At 35.4% G+C, this 14,920-nt stretch overlaps 1 protein-coding gene across 8 annotated transcripts in view; it reads right to left on the bottom strand.

Moving 5' to 3' along the window:
* Positions 1–14,920, bottom strand: part of LOC122800839 (uncharacterized threonine-rich GPI-anchored glycoprotein PJ4664.02-like) — a 662,067-nt gene that overhangs the window by 310,911 nt on the left and 336,236 nt on the right. For all 8 annotated transcript variants that reach the window (XM_044070146.1, XM_044070147.1, XM_044070150.1 and 5 more), the window contains 3 exons: positions 7,826–7,891; positions 4,171–4,236; positions 20–85 (listed from right to left, as the gene is read on the bottom strand). In XM_044070146.1, the coding sequence (XP_043926081.1) occupies positions 20–85; positions 4,171–4,236; positions 7,826–7,891 (198 nt within the window). The remainder of the gene's footprint in view (positions 1–19; positions 86–4,170; positions 4,237–7,825; positions 7,892–14,920) is intronic.

Below are 14,920 nucleotides of genomic sequence, written 5' to 3'. Positions count from 1 at the left end.
AAAAAATTAACATACTTACTTATTTCTGACCCAGTACTAGATAAGAGTATCTCAGTGGGTGATCTTGAACGTGTTATTGTAACATCTATAAAAATAAAATGTTTCAAACTAGTTTATTTGAGTTCTGTTAGGATGACACTTCATATCATCTGCTTCTGCTTGAACCTCATTGATGAGTTTTTTTTTAATTGATTCATTTATTTGTTTACATTCAGATATGAAATCATATGTCTCAGATTTAGCAAGAAAATTTTATATGGTATTAAATGAAAAAAAAAAGCATGCCCATCTTTAAAAGACAACTCAATGCAAACAAAATTCCTTATTTCAGCGTAAGTTCTTGTCTGCCAAACTTTCCCTAAAGGGTCACATATAAATAAAGCCAGGTTTGGCTGGATTTTCCTCTGTGTAATAATTCTCTGATGCTCAACTTATTATGTGCTATTTGTTCTGCAAGAGATATCATGAAACCTTTTTTAAGAAATTGAATCACTGTCAGTCACATCTTAAAGTTTCATTCCCTTTAAAATCTTTGGCCCAGAGCAGGAATAGGAAGGGCATAGATAAACTGTTATCTTTCTATTATACTATGCCATAAACCACTGAAATATATGTAGGATCATGACTTTCTCAGTCATAAATAAAAGAGAAGCTCAGGCTGGGATATTGGAATTACTGATATCTTGAATATAAATAAGAAAAGAATAGCTTCTGAATCTCTTCAGCCGATTCTTTGCCATTACAAATATTAGAGGATCAGTTATAATTCCATTCACGACTGTAATCCTCAAAACTATTGAAAGTATATTAACATAAGGATTGTAGCATCTCAGAGTATGTCCTCCACTTTGTTATACACTGAAGGACCTTTGACCTAGCATATATAGAAAAAAATGCTGGGGTGCATAGTATATATACCCCACACTCTGGAAAAAAATCTGTACTTTTATTCACAGAGTTGCAAAATTCATTGCTTTAGAACTTAAGATGAAAGTTTACTTTTATAGATTTGTAGATCACAATTGTAGTCCTTGTAACTCTAATAAGGAATGCAAAACTTTTTAAGCATTGTTTTCAAATCCAACAGAAAAAGTTTTATGCACTGTATTTAAAAGATGGCAAGGTACACATAACCAGAGAGATTAAATGGAAAATAAATATTTGCCACAATCTGCCAAGCTTCTAAAAGTGAAATGTAAATTATGACTACCATCACCATTTTAAATTAAATGACAAAGCAGCATGAATAAGAGCCATGCTCCAAAACTGACTTATTTTTAAGCACAGTGAATATCTCTGGAGGTAGAAATCTTAGACTAAAAACAAAATTATCGAAATATAACCACCATAGCGAGACATCTCTGAGTATAGTAAAATAACAATACCTATGTACAATACTGTAGGGATAAAAAATTATGCAGAACATCATGATAATGTGGAATGTTCAACTTCTTTTTACAGTGGTACTTTAGCTTTAGTAAAAAAAAAAAAAAAAAGCACCTAATCATAAAAACAAATATATTGTTTCGACATTCTTAGGTTTCTCTTAGATGAACGCTTGCTTGAAAGCGGTTGAGCATGTCATACTCAACATTTTAAGTGTTCATTTATCTAATAGGGAACCGTTTTGGATTCCTTTTAAAATTGTTGAAATTCATATTATTGTGTTTACGATTCTTGGAATAGTGAGAATAAAACTGTGCATAAGATGGCACACAACCTGAGGTTGTGGTACATTACAGTATTCCCCTCAGTCTAATGTAGTGAGATATTAATGTTACAGAATATAAATAACAAGAGTCAGGATGGATTCATCACCAATACCAAAGGGTAAAGGAGGCAATATCCTAGCAAATAACGTTTGTGACATTACAGCAGCTTTGTGACATTCACAGTATTTTGTAGCTGTGGAGCTCAAACTTGAAGGTCTTGGACACGAACCATTTAGAAGTCGAGTGTGTGCGTGTGTGTGTGTGTGTGTGTGTGTGTGTGTGTGTGTGTGTGTGTGTTTGTTTGTGTGCACGTGCGCATGTACATGTGCGTGCTTTCATGTATATCTTTGGGTGTGGATGTTGTGATTCCTTTTCAAATCAGTCAATTCACAGGACTGCAACATTTGGAACTGTGACATTAGAACTGCAAATACGATGGAACACAAACTGAGTCTATTTATTTACAAAGTTTGTTAACTGAGGTGGAGAACTGATCCCATAGGACCATTTTCTCTCTATGCTTGTGGTCAGTATAATATAATAACTGGTATGAGATGAACATATAAAAGAAGCTTGTTCGACAAATATCTGAGGCATTTTTTTATGAATGTAGTTACTGAGATTTTCATTGCAAAAAGAGATATTAAACAGTAAGCATAATAAAAAGAACAATAGCTTACAAGAAAAATAAAACAATGAAGTTTTTTTTCTTCTAAAGCTGGAGTGCTCACTTATCATAAGAAAAAACTGATTAAGCAGTCAGCATTGCCTTGTGTTGAACAATCCCTCATTATCTTGGCTGGATCTGAACTTCTGCTCCTTCCTCAGCACACTTAATATCACATGGTACTTGCCAAATAGTTCAATGTGGAAATTACTAAACAAGTTACTCTGTAGTGTAACGCAAAGAAAACAACTTACATAATTGAGCTGCAAAGATTATATCATGCCCAGGTAGCAAATTAAGGATACAGTTTAATACAATACTACACATAACAGACTCATTTTATTAAACTTTATGCTTGTGCTCATAAACTAAGAACCTGATCTGCCTTCTTCACAAAATGATGTGGTGTTGAGGTAGTTGCAACTAATTATCTGCAAAGGGCATGTAGTAGATGTCTTCATAAACTACTTTGAACTGAGGGCAATATTGTCGTGGTCTTTTTTGAATTTGCTAATCTAAAGGTCACCACCCAGTATTTGTATGTGTGTGTGTGTGTGTGTGTGTGTGTGTGTGTGTGTGTGTGTGTGTGTGTGTGTGGTTGTGGTGTTAAAACACAAAAATGCCTAAAGCACAAAATATCAAATTGTATCTAATACAGTGGGAGAATCCAACCTGCAGCATCCATATTGGAGTCTGTGCATCTGGCATACGCCCCACTAATTTGATATACTAAGTTCAGGATTGCATAACAGTGGGGAAAGGGCTAATTCCACTTTCAACATTTTGCATGTTCTACATTTTTACCTTCAACATTTCGTACTTTAAACATTTTGGTACAGGACCAGGTTGGTATGTGTGTGTGTGTGTGTGTGTGTGTGTGTGTGTGTGTGTGTGTGTGTGTGTGCATATGTCCCTTTATGCATGTGTTTTTGCACTTTATGTGTGTGTGTGTGTGTGTGTGTGTGTGTGTGTGTGTGTGTGTGTGTGTGTGCATGCGTGTGTTCTGTTTTTTTGTTGCTGTATAAATAATAACTTGTGTGAAGAGCAGTTACTATAGACACAATGGCTCCTTAAGAGAATGGTGGGAAAGGGTCCCAGGATGCTATAAAAAAGACTCAGCTATATAATTAGCCTGTGTGTAGTCTAGGTAGTCTAGTCTGGGTGTGGATATCTGAAGCCCTTACCAAGGAAAACAGTGGATATTCACTTCATGCTATGGTGGCCAGTTATCATTTTGTGACTTCATTTCTGATTCTGAATTGTGTGGACTTTCTTTGTTCTACTGCAAGCTGATAGGTGCCAGTGGAATGATTCAAGATACAACCCCATCTGCCATTCGGTCCTTCCATCACATTCTGGTTGGCAGTGCTGGGAGTCACACCAAGAACTTTGCTACTTGATAGCCCCATATATATTAAAATAAAGAAGACTTACTTGTTTTGGATGCTGTAAGTGATAATGGTACATCAGATGATGTCCAAACTTCCTGATTACACACTTGTAAATGGAATATAATGCTTCTATTTCTTTATATTATGCTTTGTGTGTTTAGATGCCTTGTCATCCTTTCAATTATCCCAAAATAAAACAGAAAGATATATATATAGAGAAAACACGTGGAAAATGCTGCTGTTAAATTCTCACCACATTTATTTTAATGAAGAATTTGGTAATTGTTATGAAGATCTGTATGTAACCCCATTTGGTTAAAAATGGATTCTGCTCTGCAATATCTGCTTTCTAATCAGCAAAAATTAAAATTAGCGACCTTTACAATTAAAACAGACTTACTTCCTTTGGATGATATAGTGGAGGATGGCAATTCAGTGGATGATGTCAAAAGTGATGTTGCAGCTCCTGGAAAAGCAAAATAATATCTTGATTTGTTTATGCTTTGCTATTGTGAGATATCTTCCTTCATCTATGTCAGATGTAAGGCATTGAGAGAGAGGGAGAGAGAGAAGGAGAGCGATCTCAGTCAAATCTCTGGCTAATATGTCAGTGAAAAACTGGTAGCTCATAGGAAGTTGTTCAGTTTGCAAAGGGCAACTTTAAGGTCTATGTCCCTTTACCCTAATTTGCAACAACTTATGAGAGGACTGGAGAGAGTTTAGCATTTTATATTGGGGAAAGAGGACATGTACTCCGGAATAATAAATCATTTTACTATTTCAGAATAATATATTAAAGGGTGAAGACTCAAGCTACTTTCAATCAGTACCTTTTTAACATCACCCAGCCTTTTAGGAATCATCGGCATGAGGGATCTGATGGGATAATAAAGTTTTCAGTGTTGCAATATGGAATTTATAAACATGGACAAAGATTAATTATTGGAAAAAATATATTATGCATTTTAAATGAGTTCCAGCACTTCAAGAGCAATGGAAAGTATTACCCAAAAAACATGTACAGTATTAAATATCATTATCAAAAACACACATTAATAAATACAAAAAAGATGTACATTCATTATCATGCATCATTATCAAAACAATATGTTAATAACTATATAAGGCAAAAGGACCAGAGAAAAATACAAATGCATCTGTACCATGTAAGAATAAAATATCAAATAGATAAGTTTTCTAGCTGTTGCTTTTCTTGATATTTTGCAAGTTAACCCAGGTAGGGAGAGAGCACAGAGCACAAAAAAGAAAAACACCACTAGTGTCATGTGATACTATTGCAAACATAACTATCACCATAAAACGCAATATATCACATGTTCTTTGCTTAAACATTGTAAAACTGTGCTCAAAATAGAATATATCAACTGTTGCCAGAATGTATATTTTGACATATGGTAATTTTGACCGATATCAATATATATACCCGCTGAAGTTTGCTATAAAGAAACATAATATAAGTGACCCAGAATTTAAAACTTTATACATCTGTTATACAAGGATGTATATCTTCTCGATACCTGCTTAATTTATGCACACTGCACATAATTACACAATCAGGATTCTATGAAAAAAATAAAGTGAAAAATGGAGGAAGAATTGTCGACAATGTTTGTTAGACTGACAATGCCATATTACCATCAGAAAGGGAAGACCGTCCGAACGAACTACTTGTCAGATTAATTATTCTCTCAAAATGGATATATACTTTAACATTAGGAAGACAAAGGACTTTATTATTGGAAAATTGATACATTTATTCTCAAAGGTGAAGAAATAAAAACACCTTCAGGCTACTTGTATCCAAAATTAGTAACGGAATAAGAAGCTGACAAAAAGTATGATAATGAATTACTCTTAGCAGAATTGTCAAGAAGGAGTTAGCTTAGATCTTCAACTGCAGAGGCATATCTTCATACATGTAGATTTACCTATCCAGTCTAAAGTATACACATGTAAATTTGTACAGTAAAGAAATAAAACAGGAAGAAAATGAATTACTTTGAAGAAATGTATTTTTCCCCCAGAATATTGCATATTCCTTACAGTGGCTAAGTAAAAAGAGAAAAAAACAGTAAGTGAGAAGGAAAGAAAGAAAGAAGGTAGCATTGAAGGAGATAAGATGTGCATATTCCTTGGAACATCAGATGAGAAGTCATTCCCAAATGTTTCAAAAAAAGTCTTGCCTAATGTTAAATTTGAGTCAGACAATTAGTGTTTCAACATGAAAATGTGTTTCACGGACAGGCATAGCTTCAATGAGAAAGGCCTCATTATCAGCTCATTGCCACGTCAGTGAACTGAACATTAACACTGTCAGACTTGACCACACTGGTATTCCCCTAGCAGTTCATGCACCACATTAGCAAAGCCCCCTCCCAAAGGTTCACATACATATACACACAGACACGCACACACACACACACACACACACACACACACACACACACACACACACACACACACACACACACACACACACACACATACACACACGCACACGCGTGCATGCATGCACATGCACACAGTCACGCAGACAGATACACACACACACACATACACAGACAGACACACACACACACACACACACACACACACACACACACACACACACACACACACACACACACACACACACACACACACACACACACACACACACACACACACACACACGCAGACTCTTATCCCTCAAGTGAGATCCTCCATGTAGACATATAGTTTCATAAATAGATAGACATAACAGCAGTACCCTCAGAAAGAAATACCAATTGCAGACTATAAACTTTCTATTACCAATAAACCAACAAGTACAAATGAAAATGTTGTTCTAACTGGTGACTCCATTGCAGGCACACTGGTACCATGATTATAAGACATCAAGGATTGGTAGATAGAGGGGCTTAGCCAGTAAAAGGATTTATGATGTTATAAGGGCTCTTCAGTCCCTTACACTAGGCAAATATAATATGATCCTGTGGTGACCCATGTTAGTATGAATGACTTGGGGCACTGAACACTGACAAGCATGCAGAGACACATGTTGGATTTCACTGTGCATGTGTCAAATGCAGGTAAGACTCTGGTTATTACCGGAATTTTATTTTCTCCCACACTGAAGCCTAAATACAGAGCTAATATAATTTTCCATGTAGCTGTTGTTATTCCAAGAGATTTCAGAATATATAAGCTTGAGATGAGATGATATACATACTGATGTGTTTGACAGAGGATGACCTGCATCTCTCATTTCTATGGTTTCCTTTTTACTAGCTATGGCTCTTAACATCATCCTGTTGCTTATTTTAGGCAGAGTCCAGCTACTGGACATTTCAACGTATCATATAAAGTTACAGAAAATAATTCCAAGTAAACCTATAACAGGGTTGCTTTGTTGAATTCCAGAAGTCTTATCAAAAATTCCCTAATCTGGAGGCACTCCTGCAACTTTAACACATTCAGGTTTGTGCTACAATTAAGACTTAATTTTATTTTAACCCAACCCCCCCCCCCATATCCACAAATTTATTCTCGGTTCAACTTGCCTAGAAGTAGGGAGTAAATCATGATTTTTGGTATGAGTACGGCACAGATAGTCCCTTGACTTAACACCTGTAGAATTTGTATGAGCCTATACTACTGTAACATGATATATCAAGTAACGGCTGTGATCAAATGTCACCACTATAAAAGACTTGAATTCTGGGAAGGCCTCAAAATATTTCTACAAAAGAAGCAGAATATTGTACTGTTTATGAACAGCACAATATTTAATTGAAAAATGTTCGTCTAAATCCTGTCAACGAGAGACAAAAATAAGCCACAACGTTTCCATAACTTTTTATGTTATAACAAATTGCATAGTTTTATCAATTTTTTGCAATATATTTCTGCTTAAGATGTTTCACATCAGTTTTTAATTATGAAAAATTAGTCCACAGTGCTTAAACAGGGATTAATTCTTCTATATCCATTTCATAACAAGTACCAGTCATTAATCGTATCCTATAACATAACAATATATTAAAAATACTTACTTGATGAGGATATTGGCATTGGTGATAGTTCTTCACTTGAGGATGTCAACCCTGTTGTTAGAACACCTGTAAAAAGAATATAAAAAGCTCTCTTTTTTGGCTATATACTTTGTTATAGTCGTGTGGCTTGAACTTCTTCCTTACTTACTTCACATTTAAATCCCAGAAAAACAAAATGCTGTCAAGTTCTACAGAATGAGTATATGTATATATTTTTCATTTTCATTGAAAGCTCGGCACCACTTAAAATTTATACAGCGTGCTAAGGCTCTTACTGATGGCTCAATCCCTGTTCTCTGAACTGACACTCTGAGTCGATTCTGTATTAAGTAAGGAAATTCAGTAGAGTTCACCTTTTATGTGACACAGTGGAGGTCTTACTCAAATAACAATAATTTGTACTCTTTCATAGAATGCATTATTGCTTTTGATAAAGCTGTATGCAGATGTCTTTTGTTATTTTTTTTCATATAAAACAGCAAGGGACTGAACAGTCAGATCATGTTACAAACAGTTTTCAATTCAGAACTGACAAATGTGATCAAATAATTACGTGTGGTTAAATTTACCTGGAAAGTAATTACTAAAGAAACCTCTCTTCTTAGAGGATATATTTAAGGTTTAGTTTTGCTGTAAGGCATAATTTAATGAAACAACTTTTATTTGCAGTTTCTGTGCATTCATATGTGCTTTATTTGTTGGTGGTACAATAAGCAGAACATATGCTTCCTAGCATAGATGAATGGAAACCACGTTCATTAAAAAAATTCTGGATAGAATTCTCTTCTTACGCTTTAAGACAATGAAGGTCCATATCCTGCTTGATGTACTACTACATACTCAAATGAACAGCAATAGCACCGACTTCCATGATAGGGAACTAAATCTGTATCAAAATGGTAACGTAATCTAAGATCCCTCTCCCCCATGATGTAAGCTCTTAGTTCCTCTCAAACAAAACAACTACCTAACTTTTTATAAAAAAATCTTCATGACTGGATGGGATTCACAAGTTCAGGCCTTTGGACTGTGCTTTTTCACTTTTACTGATATAGGGTATTAAAAAAGAGATGGCCACCGTGCTAGGCTCTTAAGGGTCTTCACTACTGGTTTGCCTTGGTTTAACCTATGAAACTATGAACGACAAACCTTAATGTAAAATTTCTGACCACTGCAGATTTCACAGATATTTTTGTTATATTTACCTCTGACGCTTCATGACAATTTCTACAGTGTATGCATATTTACTTTTTTATTTCATAATAACTGTTAAGATAATTCTGGATATTAGCATCGATTTAGTTATGAGTTAAAATATTAATTTTTGTTAATCCTTCTAGGCAAAGTACATTTTCAGGCTGTACCTGAGAAATACACAATATTCTTTAAAAAGTTGACTATTAAAAAAAACAGGTTTTAAAATGAGTATTCAATAACAGAAAAGAAACAACAGACAATAATTTACTATGTGAGGGCTTTGATGCATAAGATTTATTCTGATAAACAGAGATCAAATGAACATTATAACATGGTGAAATTAGAATGGCATTGCAAATAGTAGAACGGGGAAAATGAGGGAGAAAAAGATAACCAAAGGGAACCATGTAGTGTAATATTTGTTGATAGTCATAGGATGTGGAGAATGTGACATGGATATGTTGATAGTTACAGGTTTGGAAGAGGATTAGTAAACAGGCTGAGTATGAGTATGAAATAATAAGAGTGTGGTTATGAGATGTGCAAGTTCAACCATAGGTGTGGTAGAATAATTATACAGGAGAGCAAGAATTTCAATTTTATATAACCTTTGCATTTTAAGATATAACATGTGAAACCAGTATAACATAAAAATAGGAGTTATGCTCCTGTATTAGCGCTCTAAGTTGCAAAGATTGTTTATAGATATATTCAGTATAATAGTATATTAAAAATAAATAAATTTTTGGTAGAGACACTATAGGTAAGGATGACCCTTTAGTGAATGATCTCAGGCTAGTTGATGTAATGCCTGTAACAGAAAAAATAATGTCTCTGCTTAGTTGCTTTATGTTCTGCTACAGTTATAAACCTTGCCTTTCTTCCTTAATATCCCACAGATATTACATGGTAAAGCACTGATGGTTGTCAGATTTTTTAAGATGTTCTGCAGTTACTGGAAAATTATTTTTTATGAAATTGAACTGATAGTTTAATGCCACTTGATCCTATAATTAGCCTTTATACATCATGTTAGATGCAATCACAATTAGTCTACCTTATGTTGAGCTCCAGGGTCAATGTTGAGTGTTAGGATAGTTGAACGATTTAAGGCCTGTAATTTTCACAGTGTGACATGTTTAGTACATTTATTGTTGGGGAAAATGCTTTTATTTGTACCCTCTATTTGATGATAAGTAAAATTAGGTAAGAGTACAGCAGTAGGATGATGTTTTAGGAACTTGAAGATATTCCCTTGGAAATTAGCATAGCCAGATAGAAGTATTTTGTGACTGTGGTGACCACTGGATGACTGGATGAAAGAGAAATGTCCACGTAGGGTTCTTATGACAATATTTGTCTGAACAGGAGTACCATTAATAATGGATGAGTTGGACCAGCTTTTTTAATGAACATTACGGTGCTACACTTTCAGGGCACCACATAGTCGAAGAATGTGGAAGAATGTGACATGGATATGTTGACAGTGGCAAGTTGTGCAAGATTTAGTATGTTCATAGGTTCATAGATTCATAGGTTGGTACTAGGCTATTGGCCCTAGGCCCTATACAAGCCTAGCCATAACAATTCCCTGGCTATTTTTTCCCACACTATTTACTTCCCTGGACCCCTGTCTAGCAGACTGATGTAATCCCCAGGGTGGATTTCCTTATAGGTTCATAGGTTGGGACTAGGTAGGAAGATTAGTAAAGGGTACACGATTTTCAGTCATCATAATATTTGATCTTTATCACTTCTGGGATAAGGGTTAGAATGCCCGTACAATAAAAGCTAAACACAAAAGGACACAGCAGTGATTCCTGCCATACCCTGCTAGCTATCATTTATATTCGCAGGGGGCAACAAAACCTTCCATGACTTGGGATCTCTTGAATAGTCAAGTTGATATACAATGAATGCAGTTTACATTGTTTGTCTAATTTTTCAATAATTTCATCATACGGAATTGTAGCAAAAGTAATGACCAGAGCAAGATAAGCAGCAAGCATTGAGTGACCACTGCCCAATGCTTGTATAGCCTTTTCAATGAGGTTTATTAGGTTAAGGAGATAGGCCCTCTCCATCACAAATCCAGACTGATTGGGATCTAGACCTACGTCTGCATAAATGAGTTCTACTATTATACATTTCATGACTTTGCATATAAGGCTGGAGAAGCTAACGGGCCTAGAATTACCTGGGTCCAAATAGAGGCCAATCCTTTATAGTGGTGTCCCAGTGACTGTTCTCCTGAGCTCAGGTACAAGCCCTGTTGATATTCTAAAGCTGAACAGTTCATGTACAGGCTGAGATAGTGCATACTTAGCACTGATGACACTGTATCATGGTATGTTGTCTGGTCCCAGAGAAGTATTATTTTTGCCACTGACAGTTATTCTAAGGCTTGTGTCAAAGTGAGTGCAATAAGACAATAAATTCATTGGGATAGTGAAGCCACAGCAGGAACACAGGAACATAGAAACTACTCTGCATAAGTAATCGCAGGGACCATAAGATGTCTAGCCTATGCACCTTGAGTAAACAGACTAAAAAATAATTCTCACCATTATAGAGAGGTGTGTTAAAATTAGCAGTAAAATTGTCTGCAAACATATTATTAGGATTGTAATGTGCGATATTCAGGGAGCTCAATGATTAGTTCAACATTAATTCATAATTTTAAGATATAACTGATGAAAGATTTACGGTTTTCTTGGCATCTGTAGTAGGTTTATGGTTTTCTTGGTATCTGTAGTGACCTTAATCTCAAACAGCACTTCCCTTTTCCAAATAAAGTTCTTAATTTCCTTGCTGGCATGTTTCGGTCTGCTCTTTAAGTATGGCAATGGGGACTTCTTAAAATGTTCATTATTCTCTTTGTTTTGTTAAACCGTTTAATGAACACTCATTGCAAACAAAGATACATTTAACATTCAAGATGCCAAAAACGGTCTTGTTAAACAAAACAAAGAACTCCAGACCCTGATGAAATCAACCAAAGCCAGATATGAGGAAATAAATACCTACCCAGTCAAAAGATAAATGGAACACCTTTTAAAATATGTTAGAAACCACAGAAGCAATGCCTAGCACTGTTCAGAACTAATAGCAAATGATATTGCATACTCACACCTATAGGACATTGCCAATAAAACCAATTTAGCTCATTCGTACCCTTCCCCCACAATATTCTCAGATCACACACTTGCATCTATACCCTTTCCTCAAATCTCTTAAGAGCAAGTTCTCAAGGTGCTATCTAAGTCTAAGAATGCAACTTCTATGGAGTTGAACAACATAATATGCTGCCTGCTAGTTTGCCCAGAACATGACTTGTCAGACCCCCTACTGAGGTTGTTTAATATCAGCCTCAAAACAAGTATCATGCCAGATTAAAAGAGGACAGCAAAAGTCATTCCCCTGCAGAAAGGTAGGGATTCAATAGAATTATCCAATTATAGACCCATAAGTATAATGATCCTTATTTGTGAGGCAATAGAAAGGATCAGATTGCAATTATTAAATACAGATGTTGGTAACTATCTGACTCTCAAATTAAGGATTTTTGGATTTCCCATGAGCAGATCCTGCTTACTTAACCTGATTGATTTCTTTGAAAAATTTACTTTAGCAATGGATGAGGGTAACTCAGTACACACCACATATCTAGACCCTATAAAGGTGTGTGACACGATCCCGCAATCAGGAAATGTAGATAAACTGTCTGAGCTAAAGCATCCCTATGCATCTTATTGGATAACAAATTGATTCACAAATACAATCTAGGAAATAAAGGTGGGATGCTTTAACTCTGACAATAGACCTGTCACTAGAGGTATATTCCAGGGTTTCAGTCCCAGGGCCAATACACTTTTGCATCTACTTCCTCTAAGAAGGTGTATCCCAGATAGCTAATCATGACAGAGACTAAAACTAAATGCTAAGAAATATGAAATCAGTCCCATAGTTGGGGATATGGGAATCAGTGTTGACATCAAACTACATATTCAGATTTATAAGGCAGTTCTTTTTCATCACACAATGTATATCTGAAGGTATGGTGTTCAGTTTCACTGGGTTTCAGACTATGCTGATCATTGAGTAAAATGCCCCTTTTCTACAAACATTCATCACAGCTACAATGACCACAATGCTGCTTCGCTAAAATATCAAGGGCCTAAATTATAAAACATATATGGACCATCTCAAGCTGTTGTCCTTCTTCACAATATCATATAGGCTATGGAGAGGCAACTTCTGCCTCATTTATACAGCCTCAACAGAGTCCATCCTATCACACATATCACATTTTGCAAATTCTTTGGTGGTAAATATACCTGCTCAGGGGATCTCAGTCTCATCAGCAACAGAAACAGCATGTTGGAGGGTTAGATATTTGTAAAATATAATTCTTCTTCTATGGAACCAGCTGTAACTCCACATAAACCAAAGTCCTTGTCTCAGTCTATCACCCTCACAGATAGGAGCAATTCGGAAATGTCCCTACATATCCTAAGCCTGCCTGACTCCCATGGAAAGGGAGGCTTCTTAAGATCCTCACTAGATCAACAGCCTAGTAAGTACCTCTGAACAGATGAATCTAATATGGGACCTCTCCCTAAATGCATGAAAAATCAAAAAAATATATATAAATAAAAAAAAAAACACGACCACTACTATATAAACATTGGTACACCTTAATATAGCACTTGCTAAGTGCTTTTGTTCAGAAGCTCTGATGATATCTGGTTTGTAGAAAGAAATATTCCAGAGAGTTTTGTTCTTAAACTATCCATTATATTTAAGTTGCATATGTCCTACCTTTTCTACGCAGTAGTTTAGGTGCCGGTAAAAATCAGAGGTGAGTGGTTCAGTGGCTCAGATATCAAAATTTAATTATAAAAAGGCATGTTTTGCTTCTGACATATTTGTGCTTCACTAACATTAAGAATAGTTTGCAGTCAGTATGACACCTGATATTCCACATCAGTATGAAAGCCATAAATTAATAACTGCAAGAATGTAAAAGGACTGAAAAATAAATGCTTACAGGATACTTTAGATCTGTGTGAAACAAAATACCAGCATTCCTTTGTATTCAATGATACTTTGAAAGACAAATCATAAAGAGAATGAAAAAGAGCACGTGCATGAGAGCTACACTAATTCTATATGATTTTATTTTTCTTAAATCACCTATATAGAAAAACATTTTATGTAATCAAATAAATTCAATAAATATAAGTAACAAGAAAAAATTTGTAACATGACATCAAATTAATCAATCATGATTTGACTACATGTATAAAATAAATGCTCACTATTGGGTACATTTAATGAATGCCTTGTCTAAGTCTAAAACAACAAATTACATAACTTGGCAGCTAAACAAAAGCTGGCGTAAGTGTAGGTATGAAACTTCAGATGATGCATGATGGACCAGGGAAGTGAGAAAGAGGGAAGATGCTTTGTTAAAGTTGAAATATCCAGACAGAGAAGAATACATTCTGGTGACTCATTTTATATTCAGAAACTTTTCTGCCAAGTCAAAATAAATGTCTGTTTAATAGCTATTTTATATTGTTTGCTACAGTTCATTACTGATTTTAGTTCTGTGTTATGAATACATTCCACAGTTTCCCTACAATCTAAAATTTTAGGAAAAGACACTGATTTCCATTTCACAGTTATTATTTTGAGTATACATTAGAGTAAACACAGTGGTACAGTGGATAGCATTGTCGCTTCACACCAAGAGGTTCCCTTACTCAGTTCTTGGTTGGGATGCCTTCTGTGTGGAGTCACCACATACTCTCTGTATTTGAGTGGATTTCCTCCAGGTGCTACAGTTTCCGCCCACATTCCAAAGACATGCAGTAGGAGGATTGGACATTGTAA

The sequence above is a fragment of the Protopterus annectens genome, chromosome 4.part1 (genome assembly GCF_019279795.1).
Source record: "Protopterus annectens isolate FY-2018-M chromosome 4.part1, PAN1.0, whole genome shotgun sequence".
Lineage (NCBI taxonomy): Eukaryota > Metazoa > Chordata > Ceratodontiformes > Protopteridae > Protopterus > Protopterus annectens.
The sequence above is the reverse complement of the archived record's forward strand: the minus strand, read 5'-3'. Positions and strand labels throughout refer to the sequence as shown.